General features: G+C 48.7%; 1 protein-coding gene across 7 annotated transcripts in view; it reads right to left on the bottom strand.

Moving 5' to 3' along the window:
- The window catches only part of ltbp1 (latent transforming growth factor beta binding protein 1), a 424,359-nt gene that overhangs the window by 65,295 nt on the left and 336,702 nt on the right, over window positions 1–22,362 (bottom strand). For all 7 annotated transcript variants that reach the window (XM_038814844.1, XM_038814856.1, XM_038814865.1 and 4 more), the window contains 3 exons: window positions 19,787–19,930; window positions 7,353–7,520; window positions 5,271–5,357 (listed from right to left, as the gene is read on the bottom strand). In XM_038814844.1, coding sequence (XP_038670772.1) covers window positions 5,271–5,357; window positions 7,353–7,520; window positions 19,787–19,930 — 399 coding nt within the window. The remainder of the gene's footprint in view (window positions 1–5,270; window positions 5,358–7,352; window positions 7,521–19,786; window positions 19,931–22,362) is intronic.

Below are 22,362 nucleotides of genomic sequence, written 5' to 3'. Positions count from 1 at the left end.
CTAAAGGAGATTTCTTGGTTTTCCTGGGACCGGGCAAGGGGGTAAGGAGACCCGGGCGGGGGCCTCCACGCTGGCCAGTTTAAGCCGGCTAGTGAACAGGAGTGAGGTACGGGGAAGGGCTGCGGCCATCGGAGCCTGGTAGAACAGGTTTCAGTGAGTCTAGCCGGGGTGAAAAGTTGGGGGAAGGAACCGAGGTTGGAGGAAGGAGTTTACAAGAGGATGTGGAGGGGAGGAGTCTGGGAGGGAGGGGGGTGTCTACAATTCATGTCATTCACGGTACTCTTTTGGGGATTGGATAGCACTGAATATTAGGGGGGATATTGGGGTGTGGACTGTATATGTCAATGGTGACCATCGGCGATTCCTGATTCCTTTTTCTTTTTTCCTTTTTTTTCCACCTTGGGAGATTTAGTTTTATTTGATGCTTATATTGTCAGGTGGGCCGTTGTTTGGGGGGTTGGTGGGAAGATGGGATCGTTGTTGTTAATAAGGGGTTTGACATTGTATTCGTTACCGTTTACTGTTTATTGGGGGGGGGGGGGGTGTAAATTCTGAAGAAAATGTGAAAATGGAGAATAAAAATATTTATTAAAAAAAAAAATCTCAGCAGTTCTGCCAGCATCTGTGGAGAGAGAAGGGAGCTGACGTTTTGAGTCTGGATGACTCTTGGTCACAGCTTTGAGAGAGTCACCCTGTCCCTCTGCAGATGCTGCCAGATCTGCTGAGATTATCCAGTATTTTCAGTTTTTTTTCCCGTTGTATTCACTCTCCCCTGCTGGGGAACCTGGGGCAAGAGTGGCCGCCGTCGGCAGGACGGGAAGGTTCCGCCAGCGGGAAGTCTGGAAGCCCCGCCCATAATGTGACTGATGTCACCACAAGTATCGCTGTTAAATGCAACTTTTCCTTATATGTAATTGTGCTGCTTGTCCTGAATTGTACTTGCAGCTTCCCAACAAACGCCACCAACAAATCTCCATGAGACGGTTCAAAGGATAACCGGGAAGATTTGAAGGACAAAAAGGTTGAGGGAAGGTTTGCGATGTATGTAAGCGGGCACAGCTTATCAAAATGAGGTGGGCCCATTGCTGTGACGGCTTCTTAACCCTGCACCTCAAACTCTTCCAACAGGATAGAATGATTTTCTTGCACCTCTGGCACTGGAAACAATACACATCAGAAAAAGCAGAATCCCCAGGTTTTGGCAGTGCTATTCTCTGACCACTGAAGCTCAAGCGCCTGTTGAAACGACATTTACACGGGACAATTTCGGGTAGCTTGTGATAATCTAGGCTAAATGTAGTTACTCTCATCTCTGTTGCCAGTCTCCAAAGGCCAAGCAGATCGTGCAGCTGGTCTGCTTCCGGGCTTTAATCAATGAGGTTTTGAGACAGCTGCCGGGAGACAAACGGCCCGGGGGTGTCTATCTCCTTTTGGCCTTCCTGTAGAAATTTAAGGCTAAGGAAGTAGTTTTGATTTTGGGTGATTGTGAAAATTGGTACTGCAAAGCATTATGAATTGCCCCCACATTGAGACAACTCCACTGATTTTCATTCCTATGGGCTTCAGTGCAGATCAGAAGAGGGGAATACTGAGTGGCTGCATCAGTATTGTTTCACACCGACACCAGAGTCCATATTACCCCCTAAACCTCTGCTCAATGCCACAGCGGACCGCTGAGATTGGCAGGACAGAATCGCCAGTTAGGCCTATCCAACAAAGGGCAGAATTCTGCGACCTCTGTGCCAACTCTCAGGAACAACAAAATTACATTTACGTAGTGCCTTTCACATAATAAAGCAGCCCAAGGCATTTCAGCAGACTGCTATTGTGCAAAATCTGATACTGAGTCACACGAGGGGATATTATAGCTGGTGGCCACAGCTTGGTCAGGGAGGCAAGCTTCAAGGAGCATGGTAAAGGAGTAGAGCGAGGTAGAGATCTGGAAAGGCACAGGGAGAGAATTCCAGAGGTTGGGACCTAGGCAACTGAAGGCATGGCCACCAGTGCTGTGTATAATGCAGGAAGCTCAAGTGGCCAGAATTGGAGGAGCACAGAAATCTCAGCGGGTTGTGGGGCTGAAGGAGCTTACAGAGATGGGGAGGGGTAAGGCTGCGGAGGAGGGATTTGAAAACAAGGATGAGAATTTGTGGGACAGAGAGCCTCAGAAATGAGGTGAGCAGGACTTGGGCAAATCAAGACAAGGGCGGCAGAGTTATTGCTGATATCAAGCTGATGGGAGTTGGGGGGTGAACAGTGGGAGGCCGTGCATTGGAATAGCCGCCAGGTCTGGAGCTAACAAAGATGAGGGCTTCAGCAGGAGATGAGCTGGGACAGGGGCAAAGTTGAGAGGCATTATAGATATGGAAATGGATGTTTTTCGTGATGGGGCAAATGCGCGGCAGGAAACTCGGGCGAAATTCTCCCCTACCCGGCGGGACAGGTGGGCTCCGATCGCGGGCCAGGCCACTGTGGGGGCACCCCCCGGGGTCCGATCGCCCTGCGCCCCCCCCCCCCCCCCCCCCCCCCCCCCCCCCCAGGACTCCGCTCGCACCGCCAATCCCGCCGGCACAGAGGTGGTTTAAACCACGTCGGCGGGAGAGGCCTGACAGCGGCGGGACTTCGGCCCATCGTGGGCCGGAGAATCGCCGCGGGGGGCCCGCTGATCGGCGTGGGGGGCACGCCGATTCCCGGGTGGCGGAGAATTTTGGCCATGACGGGGCGGGATTTACGCCGGCCCCGGGCGATTCTCTGATCCTGCGGAGGGTCGGAGAATTCCGCCCCTCATCTCGGAGGTGAAATATGAACAGTGTGGCCTCAGCTATCTGAATAGGTAACAGGATATTTTATCTTTCTACCATTGGCAGGAGCTCCCCCCTCCAGACTAGGCAGCAAATCTAGTGCAGTTCCCACTGCCAAATCCACAAGTCCGATGAAAGGATACGGAATGTGCAGAATTACACCTGTTGTATGAACCAGTAATGAGATGTTGCCAACGGCTGAAATTGTACATGCACAGAGACTTGCACATGAATAGCTAAGCTTTGTTGGCACATCTAAAAATATGCTAAAGCAGAGCTGTAAATTCCTCCACATACCCAATTGTGCTTTTCTGAGAAGCTGTATTATTTTTGATCCAAGCGACTGATTGGATTCTATTTGAGCCGAACACTGGGATGTTTGAATAGACTCAAAGAGGACTCATTCCTATAGTTAGTGAAGCATAAATCAGCTCTGTCTACACTGACATGGTCTGGCCTTTATAATCCCCTGTTCACTTTGCCATTTTCAGAGCTTTTAAACATGGGCAAATATGCTAGCCTGCACGACAAAACATCCAACAGAAATTTGCAGAAGAGCAAACCTTTAAATGTAAAATTGGAACCGGGACAGATTCAATGTCCAGGAGAATTATTGAAGGCTCAGTTCTTTTTCTGATCTGTGAATTCCAGTGTATCAATGCAGTTGAATGATTTTAGATGCTAGCAACACTAATACAATTTTGTAAACCGGTTGCTTGACTGATAATGTATTCCCCCCAATTTACATCTTGATTCTAGGGGATCTTGTGGGCAAAGTGGCAGCGCCCCTAACTCTGGACCAAAAGTCCCCGGTTCCAAGTCCAACATCAGGACTTGTTGGCCAAGGAAGGCGTGTTTGTAACCTGGTTTAACAGGTTGATAATCAGCTCAGGAATCGTTCTACCACTGCCCCCCACTGTTCCCCAAAGAGGAAAACAGTGTGTGTGTGAGGGGGAAGAAAAACAATCCTGAGGTAAATATTCGTGTACAGAGTCAGGCTCACTGCTCCAACACCTTTTAGGAATCAGCCACGTGTGTAACTGCTCCTTAAACTACTGGACAATGAGGTATGAGCATAGTAACACCTCACTCAGCCATCAAACCATGGAACAGGCAAAGGATTCAATGGAAAAAGAATCAGTCTGATCCATTCTTTTTAAATGGCCTATTGGGTATAGGTGCAGTTCTTCTGCCAAAAACCAGAAGACGAGATTACCAAGCCTGAAAATATCCGGCTAAAGGTATGTTGAAGGAGAAAGTGTTTCACACTCAGATGTGTGAATTGATGGACTTGGTTGGCATCTGCACACATTTTTCTTCTTATCCCCGGATTCTCCGTCTGAAATCAGGTCCCTGCCAATTATTTGTTGGGCCAGGCCAAAGTGCCGTCACTTCTTACTATCGGTAGGGTGAGGAGGCGGGTCTCAAGTTTGCCGAACCCAGAATGCGGGGGGGGGGGTTCGGGTCGAACCCCGTGCTCTTAGCGTTAAACTGATCCACATGCCAGATGTCCAACCAACGGAGCTAACTGCTCCACAGCCCCGCCTCAATCATAGCCATGCAAGTGAAGCACTCACCAACATATAGTGTACTCAACAGTGTAATGGGTGTAGACTCGAGGCCACTGAAGGAGGGAGGTGACCATGACCTGAATGGGATCAGAACTTGGATCTGGAGGGGTTATCCTGCCATCAGCATGGGCCAGCTCTCAAGAGAACAAGTTGGTGACTGGGCTACAGCATGGTACACCCCCCCCCCCCCCCCCCCCCCCCCCCCCGATTTTCCCAGCACAGGTATCCACTTGGATGCCTGTGATTGTTACAGTGTGACTCCTTAAGAGGACAAGTTGAGTCAGATTATCTGAACTTCATTTGCTCATGCTTTAGTGTACCCAATCCTTTCCAAGCATTGATTACCTACATAACATATATCAATTTTAGCAGTGTATGTTCCGAGGAATGCTGAGCCAACAATCCAACCCACGCCTCAAGTAACACTTGTGATGCTTTAGTTTCTACCTTGTTTTGAACTGAAAATGATGTTGACGACATCTTAACCTAGAATGCTGCCACGTCGGCCTATTGATGTCATGTCATGCATGTTATTTAGAATTTAGAACAGTACAGAACAGGCCCTTCGGCCCTCGATGTTGTGCCGAGCAATGATCACCCTACTCAAACTCACGTATCCACCCTATACCAGTAACCCAACAAACTCACGTATCCCCCTGAACCTTACTTTTTAGGACACTACGGGCAATTTAGCATGGCCAATCCACCTAACCCGCACATCTTTGGACTGTGGGAGGAAACCGGAGCACCCGGAGGAAACCCACACACACACGGGGAGGACGTGCAGACTCCACACAGACAGTGACCCAGCCGGGAATCGAACCTGGGACCCTGGAGCTGTGAAGCATTGATGCTAACCACTATGCTACCGTGCTGTTGAAATGTATGGTCCAATTCTGACCTTTGTAGTTATGTCCACTGATTCCAAAGGCTGAGTCTCCATTAGGTATGAGGCCTTTTCCCTCGGGACACAGGGCAGCGAATTCAGCTAAGGAATAAAATAGAAAAGTTAATTAAAGAGAGGCCTGGGGCAACTGGCAGAAAATGTTATCTTATACATCAAGCTGTATGGTACGTGTAACATAAAATATAACACTGTGATATAGGCCCCGATCGAACAGCCACTCTGCGCCCACAAAGCAGTGAGCCACGGCGCAATGTGGCGGACAAAGTGGAGACCCCGCTCCCGGGATCTATCCGGCTCACAACGCCTTGCGAGATCTAACGCAATCTCGCGAGACGTTGCAATGTGAATCCTGCTCATTGTAGGTGGGATCACCTTTTGGAAAATCTGCATATTAGAGCGCGACAGCCAGTCTCACTGTAATGTGCAGTTTCGTGAGGCACACGAGACGTTGGGATTCATCCCCTTCGCCTCGGAATCCTCGGGCAAATGCCATTCAGTACCGGTCTTCACAAACAGGGACCAGACAGAACGGCACTCGTGGGGGTCTCCCAGGGGATCACTGCCAATGTGCCAAGCTGGCGTTTTCCATGCAGCGGCAATTGGACCAGGGGTGCCTTGCAGGGACATTGGAGGGGGTGTGGGGCGGGGCCTGGGCCTCATAGTGTATTGGGGCTTTGTGGGGGGTCAGGGGCTCCAGAGATCAGGACGCCGTTTAATAATGACATCCCAATATCCCGCTACACTAAGGAATTCCAGCGAGTGGAGTTCCTCAGTGCACAAAATTGGCTTATATGCAGCCTTGGCCATGCGTGCCCCACTGAGGCCCTCCCATCAAACCTGAGGGATGTTTAATAGCATTGTGTTTCTCTGCACTGTGGGTGCCGGGAAAATCACGGCTAAATGCGCTCACTATGGGACTTTGTTCCCATTTAGTTAAATCGTGCCTCTAATCTATGCAGGTGAAGAGGGCCTTTGTGATCTTTCACTGCTGCTCAGTTACAAGTGCACTTATAACCAGCTGAGACATTATCAGCTTTATCCTCTTCAATACAAGTTTTCCTGGTCTAAAAAACCCCACAATATTCTCCACATGCTGACTATGCAACAACAAGGAACAGCAATTTAGCATCATGAAATGTCCCAAGATGCTTCACAGCAGCATTTAAAAACAAATTAGTGTTCGATACGTGGAGGATTAACTGCTGTTTGAAAACGCTGCGCTTGCAGATAGCTGGACATTTGTAGCTTCGCCCCCATAAAATCCGAGAATCAGTGGATCTCAGATCAAAGCCATGTTTATCCATTCATATTGAAACAATAGGAGAACAGGTAGCCAATCTGTTGGTGCGCTTCGGGTCATTGCTCCTCAGCAAAGTGGGTGTGGAAGTCTTCGGCCTACAACACACCCAAGGCACACTCCATATGCCCAAATGATTGGCTAGCTCAAGAGAGGCTGTAAGCCAGAGTGCACACAATGGACGTTTACCCAGCAGTCGCTCCAACTATCCTTCAATTTAGGTATCCAACTCATAGTGTGAATGGAATGCCCGATTAGTGCTTCAGTGGCACTGCACCCAACTGGGATAGAAAGCAGAGGTGATATTCAAATCTCTCAAACACGTAAGCATCACTGCCCTCCTCCTTGTCTTCTGGCCCCGGTACTTGTGCATTTCATTCCTGGTGTCCAAGGAAGTATCTGGGATACAAAGTACACACAGTCCCATTCAATGGCTTGCTGAGCCCAGAATGCATTATTGAGACAGACACATCCAGGACCCCACCAGGGGAACATATCGCATTAAGTTATACTAATAACCCAAACTGAGGCTAGATGACTAATGTCCAGGTTCAGCTGTGTGGGGTGGCTGAGCTATGCCGAAAGGGGGGGGCTTCACTACTGATCTAGCCGTCAGCTTCATGGATTTGCCACACAGAGAAAAGTTCATCAATTCTTATGCAGAGTAAATAACACGCCCTCAGCAAACACACAAGGAACTTCAGAGAGGGCAGTTTCCCCATCAAACCCACGTACAATTGCATTGCAACCAGACATCCCCACCACAGACGCAAACTTACGAGTGCCAAACACCGGACAGGGGAACACTTCACAATTGTCACCCCAGCCTGCTCCCAGGGTGCAGCAACACTCCTGCTTCGTGACGTTGGAGGTCAGGACATTATCACAGAAGTGGGCATCGTTTAGATTGTAGTAGCATTCCTTCTTCTCTTCGGTCTGTTCAAGTACTGGAGAAAGAAAGCACACAATGTTCAATGAAACTTGGCATGATTACATTTCAATGAATTACTGTTCACAATGCCCCATATCTATTGAACCCTTTAACCTGCACCTGTCCTGGTCAGTCTAAGCCTCCATATGTGCAACGTTACCCAAATCGACAGGAAAGTGGCTAATCCTGATTACAGATACCTGCAAAATTCCACACCATCTTTCATGTCCAATGGTCCAAGAAAATGTTTGTATTTTGAACCATTCAACAAAAGCTCCCATTGCGATGATGCTCTTCTCTTATGGTCTTCATGCATTTCTTTATTTCGTTACTGCAAATGCTCTTTTACTGTTCCAGCTAAAGCACGATGGGCTTCCTTCCTTCGGCCATGCGCTTCACTGGGAGGAATCTTCCGATCCCACCATGAAGCATAGCGGGCAAGGAACCTAATTTGGCCTGGGCCAAAAATCAGTTTCCCAACGACGGGATGAACTTCAGGAGTTAGGTTCTCAGGAGGCCAGAGGTGGGGTTAAAGGCAGATCGAGGAGCTTCCCTATGAACAATGTCAGGAATTAAGCTCCCCTTCTAAATTAGGAAATTAGAACATTCATTTTTAAGACTGCACACAAGTGGGGTAATCCCGGTGAGCTCGGCTTCTCCCACAACTAACAGGGAGTCATCGTTGCATTGTCATCTTTGAGAAGCGTCTGCAAATGACAGCTTGTACTTGAGAGCAAGTGGTGGCAATGCAAGATGAGTGGAGGATGATTAAGGGTGGGTTAGCAGCTAAGGGTGGCGTAGTGGCAGAACAAAGGTGGAAGGGAATAGGTCAGGCTGCCTGGGTGCCCTTTAAATGTGGCGCCTGGATCTCCAACCCCATGAGGTAATGGCGGGGATCACAAATTCCTGCTGGCTCCAAATGCGAGGATCAGTGAGCTCCTCGCTGAACAGCACAAGATCGAACATGGACAGCCGTCCCACCTCCCAACGAACCGCTCCCACTTCCGGGCCCACCACCAAACTTGCTCCAGAATGGAAAATTCCAGCTACTGTACCTTTTGCTTCACTACAGCACTTACACATTTTCCTGTCGAGTAATATTTACGCAGACTACTTCATCCTAGCTAGTCCTCAACTGAAATCATTTGGGCTACTAATTATTTTACCATACAGTGAAGTCTCTCAAAGATTAGGTGCAGCTGGGCAGCATGGTGGCGTGGTGGTTAGCACTGCTGCCTCATGGCACTGAGGTCCCAGGTCACTGTCCGGAGTGTGGAGTTTGCACATTCTCCCCATGTCTGCGTGGATCTCACCCCCACAACCCAAAAAGATGTGCAGGGTTAGGTTAATTGGCTAAATTAACGCTTAATTAGAAAAAAAGAATTGGGTACTCTAAATTAAAAAAGATTAGGTGCACCTTGGACTTCTCAAACAGCTAACCATGATTTAGACTGGGGGGGGGGGGGGGGGGGGGGGGGGGGGGGGGGGGGGAAGTGCCACTTTCCCCGAAGAGGGTCCCGTATTTTTTTCTTCATTCTTTCACGGAATGTGGACACCACCGGTAAGGCCAGCATTTGTCGCCCACCCTTCCTGCCCTTGAGCTGAATGGCTCGCTGGGCCTTTTCAGGTTTCCGTGGATCTGTCGGCCAGACCGAGAAAGGATGGCAGATTTCCGACCCTGGAGGACGTTAGTGAGCCAGATGGGGGTATTATTTACACCAATTGATGATATTTTCAAGGTCCCCATCCCTGAGACTAGCTTTGCATTCCAGATCTCGTAACAGAATTCAAATTCCACCAGCTGCTGTTGAAATATTAGCTGGACCTCTGAAACTTGGTCCAGCGACATAACCACTGCCCCCCCCCCCCCCCCCCCCCCCCCCCCAACCAAGGCTGATCCAAATTCCTGGATCCCATTGGACAGTTGCCCGGGGTGGGCTGCAGAGACAATGGCGCTGCCTGTGCTCTTTACTTCCAAAGATCACAATCTTTGTGCCAGGATAGACTGGCAGGCAGAAGTCCTGCCTCGGCCGCACTTCCGTGGGTTCAGTGACTTCCAGGAATTTTCAGGCATCATGCTCGTAAACAGTTGGGGAATTCTGAAACAGTATTTGATAGAATTGCACGACACAAAACAGAGGCCATCCAGCCCCCTCATGCCTCTGTCGGTTCATTGAAAGACCTGACCCATTAATCCCTCACCCCTTGCTCTCTCCCCCTAGCTCTGAAACCTTTCTCTTTCACATAATTGTCCAAGTTCCTTTGCAAAGTTACCATCTAATCTGCTTCCACCACCCTGCCAGGGAGCCGTCCCACATTAGAACCACTACCACAGCAAGTAACGGGCCGCAACCCAGTTCCGAGGCAGTGAAGAGACTCCAAACTGTTGACCTTGTGTCTAATGCCTGTGATGGAATAGAACATCATTGCTCAGTTATTCTGTTTTTCTCCTTTTATCTTTGAAATGCTGAGGTTTGAAATTCCTATTGGTATTACTAATTGCTTTAGGTCAAGCATTCAAACAACACTCCCTTATACACTTAGTTATTTGAACCTTTTTTTTTCTACACGGGATAGCCAAACAAAGCTTCAAGGTCAGTTTGCAATGTTCTCATCAAACAGAGATCGCTGGACAGCGATCAGGAATGGGAACTCCCTACTGATTTTCACCACTCTAACCGAAGTCTCCCTTGGTGAACTGTAGCTTCTCTGCCACCACCCAGAGATTAACTAACTCAGTGCCATCAAACTCAAGGCCGCACTGATCTGTATAAACCAGCTGCTCGCTCCCTAAATCCACTGGACCAAGGGAGCTGGGGTAATGTGTTTGTACTGAAGATGCCTAACAGACATGATGGGGGTACAGTCCCTCAACACCCTGCTGGTTTATTCAGCGACTAGGCTGACTCATCTGCTGTCTTCTGTGATGGCTGGATTATTGTTAGCCCGAGGCAAATAAAAGGCTGAGTCCAATAAAATGCCACTTAACTTAACGTGGAATTATCCCTGTTTTCCTACTCTGCTCCTTCTGTGAATGATGTGGAGATGCCGGCGTTGGACTGGGGTGAGCACGGTAAGAAGTCTTACAGCACCAGGTTAAAGTCCAACAGGTTTGTTTCAAACACTAGCTTTCGGAGCACTGCTCCTTCTGATCACCTGAGGAAGGAGCAGTGCTCTGAAAGCTAGTGTTTGAAACGAACATGTTGGACTTTAACCCGGTGTTGTAAGGCTCCTTCTGTGAATGTTATTGCCAAATAAATCACTGTGTTACATGAATGACTTATTTAACCGTAGTGCTATCCTCATATCCAGAGAAATGCAGAACTAGTTACACATTGTCGTAACCCTCAGTCGAATCACGGAATGGTTACAGCACGGAAGAAGACACTTGGTTCATCATGTCTGCGCCCGCCCTCCACAAGGAGCAATTTACCCAGTGCCACTCCCCTGCCTTCTCCCCGTAGGGCTGCATGTTCTTCCTTCTCTTGAATGCCTCAATTGAAGCTGCCTCCACCACACTCTCAGACAGGGCACTCCAGATCACTAACCGGCAGCTGTGTTTACTTTTTTCCTCATTGTCACCACTGACTCCTTTTGCTAATGATCTTAACAAATCTGCGTTGGCTTTCCATAATTAACCCGATTTTGTCCACGTGACAATTAATTTTTTTCCCGAATTATTCTTTCTAGAAGCTTCAGCATCACCCAGGATAAATTCTTTCAGTAACTAAACCAGAGTTTAGTATAACATCAATGTCTCCCATTGATAGATTTTGCCTTAGACTTGTTTAGCAAACGTCAATATGTTTTACAATGTAAATTTGCATGTTCGTACGTAAGCTGCAATTTCTTTTGATCGACTGATTAAAACATACAATGACATCACTGACATTGCCACTGCATTTACCAACACCGATTCTGTGCCCAAAGAATGCCACTGATGATGATCAGGGCCGAGTAGTGAGGCTGTTGCCAGTTATAGCCCTGGACTCCGACAAACTAATTTTACAATATTGCCTGTAGACCTTTTTAAAAGCAAGAGGTTTTGAAACCAACTCAAATGGGTATAGCAGAATTATGGACAGCTGCATATTGAAATTTCGAAAGTGTGGGCAGCCTATTGAGCGACATGTAGAATATAGAATTCCTACAGTGCAGAAGATGGCCATTCGGCCCATCGAGTCTGCACCGATCGTCTGAAAGAGCACCCTACCTAGGCCCACTACCCTGCTCCATCCCGGATTCCCACCTAACCTGCACATCTTTGGACTGTGGGAGGAAACTGGCGCAGCTGGGGGAGAAGGTGCAAACACGAGGACAAGGTGCAAACACGGGGACAAGGTGCAAACACGGGGACAAGGTGCAAACTCCACACAGTCACCCAAGGCCAGATTCAAACCCATGTCCATGGTGCTGTGAGGCAGCAGGCTAACCACTGTGCCACCGTGCCACCAACTCCTTCTATCGACTCTCAACAGGAATTAACTAGCCTTTGAAAGTTGACTAAAACTCTACTGTTGAAAAACAAAGTTAAGTTGGCAGCGCAATGCGGGGGCTCCCAGCTCTCAATCGCACTCCCAAAAATGAAGTTTGCCACATAACTGACCCATCAATCTGGGACTGTGCCAGGATTAGCATTTCTGAAATATTCATTCCGACAGACTCTGATAATAGGAAAAAGATGGGTCTCCGACCACTCGGACAGTTTTATCTATACCGGAAAAGACTTGCATTTATATAGCACCTCTCAAGTTTATTCAAAACTGCATTACAGTTAATGAAGGTGGCAAATATTCTGGCGATTTGTGCACAAAAAGCTCCCATTAATAGCAATGTGGTAATGACCAGGTTGGTCAGGATTCTAGATTATCCCTCCCTTCTTCATAATAGTACCATGAAATCTTTTACATCCCACTGAAAAGGTGTGGTTATGTAACCATATATCATCTAGTAGAGATTAAATAATAGAGACCCAATGTGCACACACTTGGAAATTGTTTTCCAAGAGGAATTTGTAACATGAATGTCCAAGATATATTTATTCCTTTGCTTCATCCATCTAGTTTTTAATTAAGAACCTCGTTTCATGTTTTTAAGCTTATGGACTGGTATAAACGAACACAAAGAAATCAAAAATCGAAAGTGTGGGCAACCTATTGAGCGACATGTAGAACATAGAATTCCTACAGTGCAGAAGATGGCCATTCGGCCCATCAGGTCTGCACCGATCCTCTGAAAGAGCACCCTACCTAGGCCCACTACCCTGCTCTATCCTGGATTCCCACCTAACCTGCACATCTTTGGACTGTGGGAGGAAACTGGCGCAGCTGGGTGAGAAGGTGCAAACACGGGAGAAGGTGCAAACTGTACTTGTAATGCAGAACAATACAGAACAAGGCCAGCAGCGCGGGTTCAATTCCCGTACCAGCCTCCCCAAACAGGCGCCGGAATGTGGCGACTAGGGGTTTTCACAGCAACTTCATTGAAGCTGCATTACAAAAATAGCAGGAATAATTGAAGTCATATCAGAAGGGAAAATGCGGAGTTAGGGAAAGGCATCCCAGAACTGGACGGGCAAAATGCCTGGCTAGTTTGAGTTGAACATTACCAAAGAGGGCAGAGACGTTCTCTGAGTCCCCTCTCACCTCCCTGACTGGCAAACGGAAATCTGTCCAGCAGCCCACTGCATGTGCCTACCCTTTGCAATAGGTGACCACAGATATATATTGCAAAGAGAGAGATAGATAGAGGGGGGATTGATTCACTGGTATCTCAATGCGAACCCGCTGTGGAAGGTGCACCTTTAGTAAGTACCAAGAATCAAATATTTGTGGGGAGCCAGATGTCTCCAGGAAATAAACTTAACACTATCAGAGCTTTGTTTCATAGATTTATAATTATTTATTTTTCAACCAAACAAAAGCTTGGCGGACAGCCATTCCCTACACCCTTCCCCCGTGGCAATGCCCTGACCAGAGTGGACCTGCCTGATTTGAATTGGAACCCAAAACCTGGCTGTTAACTGTTCCCCGGTGCATTCTCCATGCCAACACCTCTACCAGTCCACCTGCCAACCAATAAGCACTCTTTTCTCATTAGCATAAATTGTTGCTCCCTTTACTACTGGTATTCTTGTGAAATGTCCTGGTGAGTGCAAGACAAAAAGCTTCAACAGCATATCTCCGTTTTAATAATAATAATAATAATAATAATAGCTTATTGTCACAAGTAGGCTTCAATGAAGTTGCTGTGAAAAGCCCCTAGTCGCCACATTCCGGCGCCTGTTCGGGGAGGCTGGTATGGGAATTGAACCCGCGCTGCTGGCCTTGTTCTATATTGTTCTGCATTACAAGCCAGCTGTTTAGCCCACTGTGCTAAACCAGCCCCAGAATTTTCAGCAATATTCAAATTATTTATGATGTTATATTATTTCTAATACAAACGATGGGCTGTTAAGTTTTCAAGGCCGGTCCTTGTCCCTCACTGCTCACATCACAGGCATTTATTTCTACATGTCGTAAGTGAGACCACTGGGTTTAAGTTTTCCTTAAAAAGCAAACCGAATTGTACAATGTGATCTCAAAACATGAATAAAACTCCAATGGAACAGGAAGAAATTTGACTTTTACAATCGCTTTAAGTAGCAGCTACTACTTAAACCTTTATTCAGGGCTGGGGTTTTTTCCAGTTGTACACTGGTTTCCAAGCTGTCAGCTTTTTTGGGCCTGTGTCAGCCTTTTTGAATTTAGTGAGCTGGCATGTATGTGGCTCTGGGGAGGCATGAAATAAAATGCAAAATGATCATCAGCAAAACATATCGCAAGATGTGCCTGGTAGCATGAGAGACTCATCTCAACCGCAGTTAAATTTAACGCTCTTATCAGATGAAATGATAAAGAGCCATTACTGGTTTACTTCCTATGTTGAATATAGCGAAGGTTGAAATGGAGATTTCTGCAGGGGGGGTCTCAGGGCCTCTTACCTTAGCAGCTATGAGCTGTGTTCAGACAAAGCGTGCACAAGTGTCTTACACAGAGGGAACTAGTAGAATGGGCTCACAATGGTTGGAGTTCAGATGAACGAGAGGTGATCCCACTGAAACATTTAAAATTCTTACGAGTTGGACAGGATAGGTGCTGGGAGGGTGTTTCCCCTGGCTGGAGAGTCTAGAATTAACGGTTAATAATAATCATCTTTGTTTGTGTCACAAGTAGGCTTACATTATCACTGCAATGAAGTTACTGTGAAAAGCCCCTAGTCGGCACATTCCGGCGCCTGTTCAGATACACAGAGGGAGAATTCAGAACGTCCAATTCACCTAACAAGCACGTCTTTCGGACTTATGGGAGGAAACCGGAGCACCCGGAGGAAACCCAAGCAGACACAGGGAGAGTGTGTAGACTCCGCACAGACAGTGACTCAATCTGGGAATCGAACCTGGGTCCATGGTGCTGTGAAGCAACAGTGCTAACTACTGTGCCGGTTATAGTCTAAGGATAAGTGGTCACAATTTGAAAAGAAACGAGGGAGAATACTTTTAATTCAGAGGGTTGTGAAGCTTTGGAATTCTCTGACAAAGAGAGTTGTCAATGCTCAGCCGGTGAGGAGTTTGAAGACCGAGGATGATAGGTTTTTGGGTGCTCAGGAAGTCGAGGGATGTGAGCAGGAGGGTGAGGTTGAAGTTGAGGATAAGTCATGGTCTTATTGAATGGTGGAGCAAGCTCGAGGGGCTGAATGGTCTACTTGTGCTCCTATTTGTTATATCATTTTTATTCACGTTTTTCAACAACAAATTTTCTCCCCACAGTTAAAGTAGACAAGGTGTGGTTCTACTCCGAAACAAGAAAAGAACTCCCCCCCCCCCCCAAACAGAATAATAAATTAATAACAAACAACAATACAAGAAAGAAGAAAATAACAAGCCCACCGTTGCGAAAACAAACCCCCTTAACCAGCCCCCACCCCCCCCCCCCCCCCCCCCCCCCGGTTGCTGCTGAGACTGACCACCCTCTACCCCTTCGCCAGGAAATCAAGAAAGGGCTGCCACCACCGAAAGAACCCCTGTACCGACCCCCTCAGGGCAAACTTAACCTTCTCCAGCTTGATGAAACCCAGCCATGTTGTTGATCCAGGCCTCCAAACTCGGGGGCCTACGTGTCCCTCCACTGTAACAGAATCCTGCGCCGGGCTACTAGAGACGCAAAGGCCAGAATGCCAGCCTCTCTCCCCTCCTGCACTCCCGGTTCTGAAGCTATCCCAAAAATCGTGAGCCCCCAGCCCGGCCTGACCCTAGACCCGACCACTTCAGGCAAAGTCCCCGCCACCCCCCTTCCAAAACCCCTCCAATGCCGGACATGCCCAGAAACATATGGGTGTGGTTCGCCGGGCCTCCCGAACACCTCCTGCACCTGTCTTCCTCTCCAAAGAACCAGCTCATCCTGGGCCCTGTCATGTGCGCCCTATGCAGCACCTTCAGCTGAATTAAGCTGAGCCGTGCGCAAGAAGAGGACGAGTTCACCCTCTCCAGGGCTTCCGACCACATTCCATCCTCAATCTCTTCCCCTAGCTCTTCCTCCCACTTCGCTTTGAGCTCCTCTACTGAGGCCTCCTCCTCTTCCTGCATCATCTGATAAATTGCCGAGATCCTCGCCTCACCGACCCACGTCCCCGAGAGCACCCTATCCTGCACCCCCCTTGGCGGCAGCCGCGGAAACTCCGCCACCTGACGCTTAACAAATGCCCTGATCTGCATATACCTGAAAGCGTTCCCAGGGGGAGGTTCCACTTCCCCTCCAGCTCCTCCAGAGTCGCGAACATCCCATCAAGGAATAGGTCCCCAATCTGTCTGATGCCTGCCCTGTGCTAACTCCCAAATCCACCATCCATTCTCCCCAGTGCAAAACAGTGATTGCCCCGTATCGGGGCCCAGACTGAGGCCTTCACTTCCCCCCTATGCTGCCTCTATTTGTTATAGAGTTATTACTCCATGCTGCCTTTGAGTACAGTTTAACATTAGGAACGCTGGGGGGATAGAGTTTACCTGTAAGTGTTAATGTGGAAAACAGGAAGACGGCTAGCTGGTACAACGATTCACTTTGATGCAGCAGGTTTAAAGGTCTGAACATATACACAGCCTGACAGATCAGGTTTAATTTCTCGTCCTGAACAGATAATGCTGCGAACATTCAACATTGCTGGAGAAAGTTGAAATGTTCACACAGAAAATAAAGAATTATAAAGTGATTAGGGGGAGAATGTGGGGGGGGGGGGGGGGTTAAATAACCAAGGTGATATCAATATAAGGTATAAGGAAGCAAGGTGAGAGAAATTAGAGAAATAAGCCACATAGACAAGGCCCAGGGAGCATGTAAAGCGACACAGATTAGTTCTGAGGGAAACGTGAAAGCAGACAGTTAAGTAGTCATTTGTAAGATGATGGCAGATTGATATGAAGCTACAGACTACCCCATATTGAGGGAGTCCCCATTCAAGCACCAATCTGCTCCCTGTCCCATTCCCAGAGGGCTGATACATCCATTCTATATTCCCAAGCCCGACACAAAATGAGCTCGCCCAAAGCTGCCAAAGTCAATGTTATGGCCAGAGAGCAGCAAAGAGTCTTGTTTGGAAGATAAAATGAAAATCGCTTTATTGTCACAAGTAGGCTTCAATTAAGTTACTGTGAAAAGCCCCTAGTCGCCACATTCCGGCGCCTGTCTGGGGAGGCTGGTACGGGATGAGGTCAGGTCCTCGAGCTATGGTGTTGAGCTTCACTGGAATTGATGTAGGGAGCCAAGGACAGGGAGGTCAATTCATGGTGGGATAAAGAATTAAAGTGGTCAGTGACAGGGAGTTCAGAGGCACACGAACAGACTGACTGGATGTCCTGCAACGGGTCAGCCATTCTGCATTTACTCTCTCCAATGCAGACATGGCCAGGGACTGGATGTTGGCTGGGAGTTTATCAATCCCACTGTCAGGGTCAAATAGGAATCAGGCGCCCACCCTGTGTGGGAAGCAGTCACTCATTGTGAAGCCGGGGGGGGGGGGGGGGGGGAATCAGAGGCCATCCAGCAGTAGGATGGCGTGGCAGTTAAGTTTAGGAGAGGGTGTCCCCAAAATGGAGGCCAACTGTGTTAAAATTTAAAGATGGCTTTTGCTATTACTGTGGGGTGGGGGAGGTAGGAGGACCCCCCCTCTGCCGGGTGGCCTGTGGCTATTGCTGACCCCTCAAGCAGGGAGGGTCTCTTGGCCTGTCTTGACCACAGATGTCCTGGACCGCGGCCAGGAACCCATCACCAGGCTGGGAAGCTGTCCCCTGTTGCCTACGGGGACCGGTAGGTTGACTGGAAAACTCCAGGTCTTGCTGGGCTGGAATTCCGTACCCACCCATCTCCACTTCTGCTCCCAGCGGGGGCTACAAATTAAGCCCATATCGTGAACAGCAAATCCAGTACCATAGCATAATAAATCACTGTCTCACCCGCTGCTGGCTCTGACACCTTCCCTTTGTAGTGCCTTTGCATCCTTCCACCTAGGCCGAGATTGAAGATAGCCACAGCTGCTTCACAAACGGCACAGCTGCCATTTTCCACCAAATAATTACAGCACAAGTATGAACTGCACTCCCATTTCAGATTTTTGAATGTTCGTCACCAAGCAAGTCTCTATTTGTTCCTTGCAATGTAGTGTTTTTGTAACACCACATACGAGTTTTCACAACATACATCACACAAATTATTGTGGTCTGAAAAGCCACATCAACGACCCTGTCCCTAATTCCGGCTTTCGATTTTTCATAGTGCTATTGGTTGTAGCATGTGTACCATTTAGATTCAATCAAGTTGAGCTGTGGGATCTAGTTGAGTGAAGAACAGTACGGACAAGGTTTACTGAAGGAAGGAATGGAAGCTGAACCACTCAGTCTCTGTTGGTTTGATCCTGTCACCCTTCTGCACATGTACGACCTATCACGGTGGTGGGGAGGGGGATAATGGCAGTGGAGGCTCTGGGCAGCCCACCCATCATGCTCCTATTGAGGCCCTTAAGCAGCTAATTAATGACCATTTGGTACCTCATCCTGACCCCCACAATTACCTTACCAGTGGTAGGGGAGACCTAGGCCAAGCAGATAGCCTGGCAACGTTAGCTGCATGGGCTGATGTCGAGCAAGGGGTGAGGGCTACCTCCTTGCGGGGGCGGGGGGGCTCCCCATGCCCATCAGAAGCAACCTCCCCACCCCCCACCCCAAGTCATAACCCTTTAACCCTCCCCCCACCCAGTCTCCCAAATCTGCCAACCAGGCCTCACTGATACCCCCGATTTACCTGAAGAACAGCCTCCATTCACTCCTCCTTGTGGGGGGGGGGGGGACTGCCTGTAATCCCAGCAGTGGCCACTGCGCGAACCTGGCACTGCAGGGTTGCCGGCCAACTGATTGGCTGGTAGCTCTCCAAGGAGGAGCTTACCCCCCAGATCGGGGCGGAGGTCTCCCGTTAACCCGATCAGCGCCCTGCTGATCCTTAAATGGCTGTGGGGTAGCCAGAATCAGCCGGGGTGAGATATCGGCAGGGTGAGAAACCTGCCTTCCAAAACATCCTGCCCAATAGGCCAACAGCATCTATTTGCTTCTTCCAATCCCAATTTACTTTAAATGCTGCAAGGGGGGCTTTCACAGGCAGTAAATGAACAGCGAGTTGACAGAAAATGTGACGAGCTGTTAATGGGTTGGGGGAGAGGGAAGGGAGGTGGAAAGTCTAAGGTATCGTCTGAATGCAAAATCCTTATCAGGAGCATGAGATTATATTCGCAAGAATGGATTATTCATTTAGGCGAGGGAGCAACATCTGGAGCTTTTCTACTGGTGCTACTAGATGAGAACTTTGCTGTGTAAGAAATGTTAGCGATACCCTTCACACTAACGCAAAACGATCCTGCTGTCATTCTCAAAGGCACACTTCAAAAACTAGAATAGCTTACTGTTCCTGCAAAAGTGGTTCAGTGCCAACAACAACAGAAGTAAATTCCGTCCACTAGACGCTCAAAGCAACCCTGAGGTGTCTACCCATAACAATATTTCAGATATTATTAAGTGCTGTGAAACTATATATTAGAATCTGAGCTAGGTGTTAACATGTGGAACGCAGGGCCCAAAGACAAATCCCTTCCAAATGTTCCAGCCTGCTTTGTCCAATTCCGTATCCCAAGGATTAGACCACAAAGGAGATAAGGTTACGCTGTTTGAACGGAGGTCAGGGATTTTTAAAAAAATGTTTTCCATACCTGGAGGCTCCGGGGAACGGCACTCCCCGGTCATTGGGTCAAATTCCTGGATATCATCGGGACAGATGCAGAGAAACGATCCTTCCACATTCTCACAGAGAGCTTCACCACAAACTCCGCTGATCATCTCACATTCATTTACATCTGGAAATTATAACAGGGACAACATGATGTGTGTTAAAGGAGCAGCCCACACACAGTGCATTCTCAATACCTCCACTTAGACTGGTGTCTCTGCTATTGTGTAACGCAGAACCGGCATTCCACTGCAGCATCTCACCATCACACATGGCCTATCGTTATGGCTATTTCTGCTCTATAAAATCATTTTGAGAATATTGTAATTTTTCACGCTGCAGATCCAATCCAAAATAAAGAGTGGGGGGGGGGGGGGATTGGATGGGGCGTTTCCACAATAATCTTGTTCAACACCAAGGGCGGGATTCTCCCATCCAGCAGCAGTGTCCATGCCGTCGTAAACTCCATCACGTTTTACGGCGGCGTGAACGGGCAGCTCCCACGGCTAATTCTGGCCCCTAAAGCAGGCCAGCACGGAGCTGGAGCGGTTCACGCCGCTCCAGCTGCAGATCCCAGCGCGAACTGTGCGTCGCGGGATCCGCGCACACGCAGTTGCGCCGGCGCCAACGAGGACATGCGCAGTGGCACCGGCGCCAACGAGGACATGCGCAGTGGCCTCCTTCAACGTGCCGGCCCCGACGCAACATGGCACAGGGGCCGGCGCGTAGGAAAGGAGGCTCCCCAGCCACAGAGGCCGGCCCACTGATCGGGGAACCCCGATCACAGGCCAGGCCACATCGGAGGCCCCCCCCCCCCCCCCCGAGGTCAGACCCCCCCTTCCCCCCAAAGGCCGCCACCCGACCCTTACATGCTGAGGTCCCGCCGGCCCAGAGCAGGTTAGAACGGCACCGGCGGGACTCGGCTCTTTTCTTACGGCCGCTCGGCCCATCAACGCCGGAGAATCGGCGCGATTCGCGCGGCCCGCCGGCAATTCTTCGACCCGGCGTGGGGTCGGAGAGTCCCGCCCCATGTTCTTGGCTCTTTCTGTGAATGGATCATTCTCAGGATCGAGGGCTGAGCTTTCAGTGGGCGGCATGGTAGCACAGTGGTTAGCACTGTTGCTCCACAGCGCCAGGGTCCCAGGTTCGATTCCCGGCTTGGGTCACTGTCTGTGCGGGGTCTGCACGTTCTCCCACTGTATGTGTGGGTTTCCTCCGGGTGCTCCGGTTTCCTCACACAAGTCCCGAAAGACGTGCTGTTAGGTAATTTGGACATTCTGAATTCTCCCTCAGTGTACCCGAACAGGCACCGGAATGTGGTGACTAGGGGCTTTTTACAGTGACTTAATTGCAGTGTTAATGTAAGCCTGCTTTTGACAATAAAGATTATTATAAAAGATTCAAAGATCTGTCACAAAAGTTGGTTCCTGAATGGGCGCATCCTCCACTGGAATGTTGTCAGGGTCCTTGGACAAGCTTTCCTCTTCCCAGATCAGCTAGTCACCAGCCCACCATGTCTGTCTGGATTAAGCACATGCCAGCACCCCTTCCTGCACCAGGATTTGGAGCTAGTCTGTCCCCATCAGATGCCTTCCCCACCACCCACCGCCAACAAGGGCACAACTCAATAGATCAGCCGGACACTCGGATATAACTTCACCACTGAAATGCTCATCAGTGAATACATACCGTCAGCCTATTCTCCACGACATGGACCAAACACAAAACTGCATGGTGGGACAGGAATAAAAGTAAAGTCGCTCTGAGACCATAAGCGTCTTTCCCCTTTGAGGGGGAGAGCGGGCTGGTGGTGATTAAATCTGAGGATCATCACAAGATTGAGAAGGCAGGGTCTTCATGAATAATCTCAGCCGGTACGGGAATTGAACCCATGCTGTTGGCCTCGTCCTGGATCACGAACCAGCCGTCTAGCCAACTGAGCTGAACCGGCCCCCAAGACAGGAAACAAAAAATAGGTTTGATGTCATAATACTTGGGTTCTGCCAGCACATCAGAGACAGATGTAGAAATTGACGCAGGCCCCTTACATAATCACAGACCTAATTAACTGTTTAGATATAAACCCAACTGGAAGACTGTGGACCCACCATCCTCACCACAACTCCACTAACGATTAAGTGGAGTTTAGAGATGCTGGTGGGACGTCATCCTTCCATTCGGAAGTGACCATTTTCCATGGAATGAGCTTGAAACAGATCCAGATTCAAAGTGGTTTAAATGAACCCCAAAATGATCTATTTGTTTTTAATTGGATGAATATTTGGCCCAATTTACCCAGAATTCCCACTAAAGCACTGAAACTTTTAGCTTTCTGTGTCTTTGTCTAATGATCCCGTGCGTATTTCTGAATAGATCTCACTGAAAGTCGCCCGGAAATACCCGTGGTTCATTCAATCTGGGCTGAAATCTGTGGATCATTCCCCATGAAATAACCATTCAGGTTTGACCTTCAATGAAGAAAAGTCTTGGTCCGGCTTTTAGATCCAGAATTACGACTATCCAACTAACTTGGCCTTCTTTAAGAGCAACTTATTACTT

The sequence above is a fragment of the Scyliorhinus canicula genome, chromosome 1 (genome assembly GCF_902713615.1).
Source record: "Scyliorhinus canicula chromosome 1, sScyCan1.1, whole genome shotgun sequence".
In the NCBI taxonomy this organism is placed as follows: Eukaryota; Metazoa; Chordata; class Chondrichthyes; order Carcharhiniformes; family Scyliorhinidae; genus Scyliorhinus; species Scyliorhinus canicula.
This window is presented reverse-complemented; position numbering and strand designations above follow the sequence as displayed.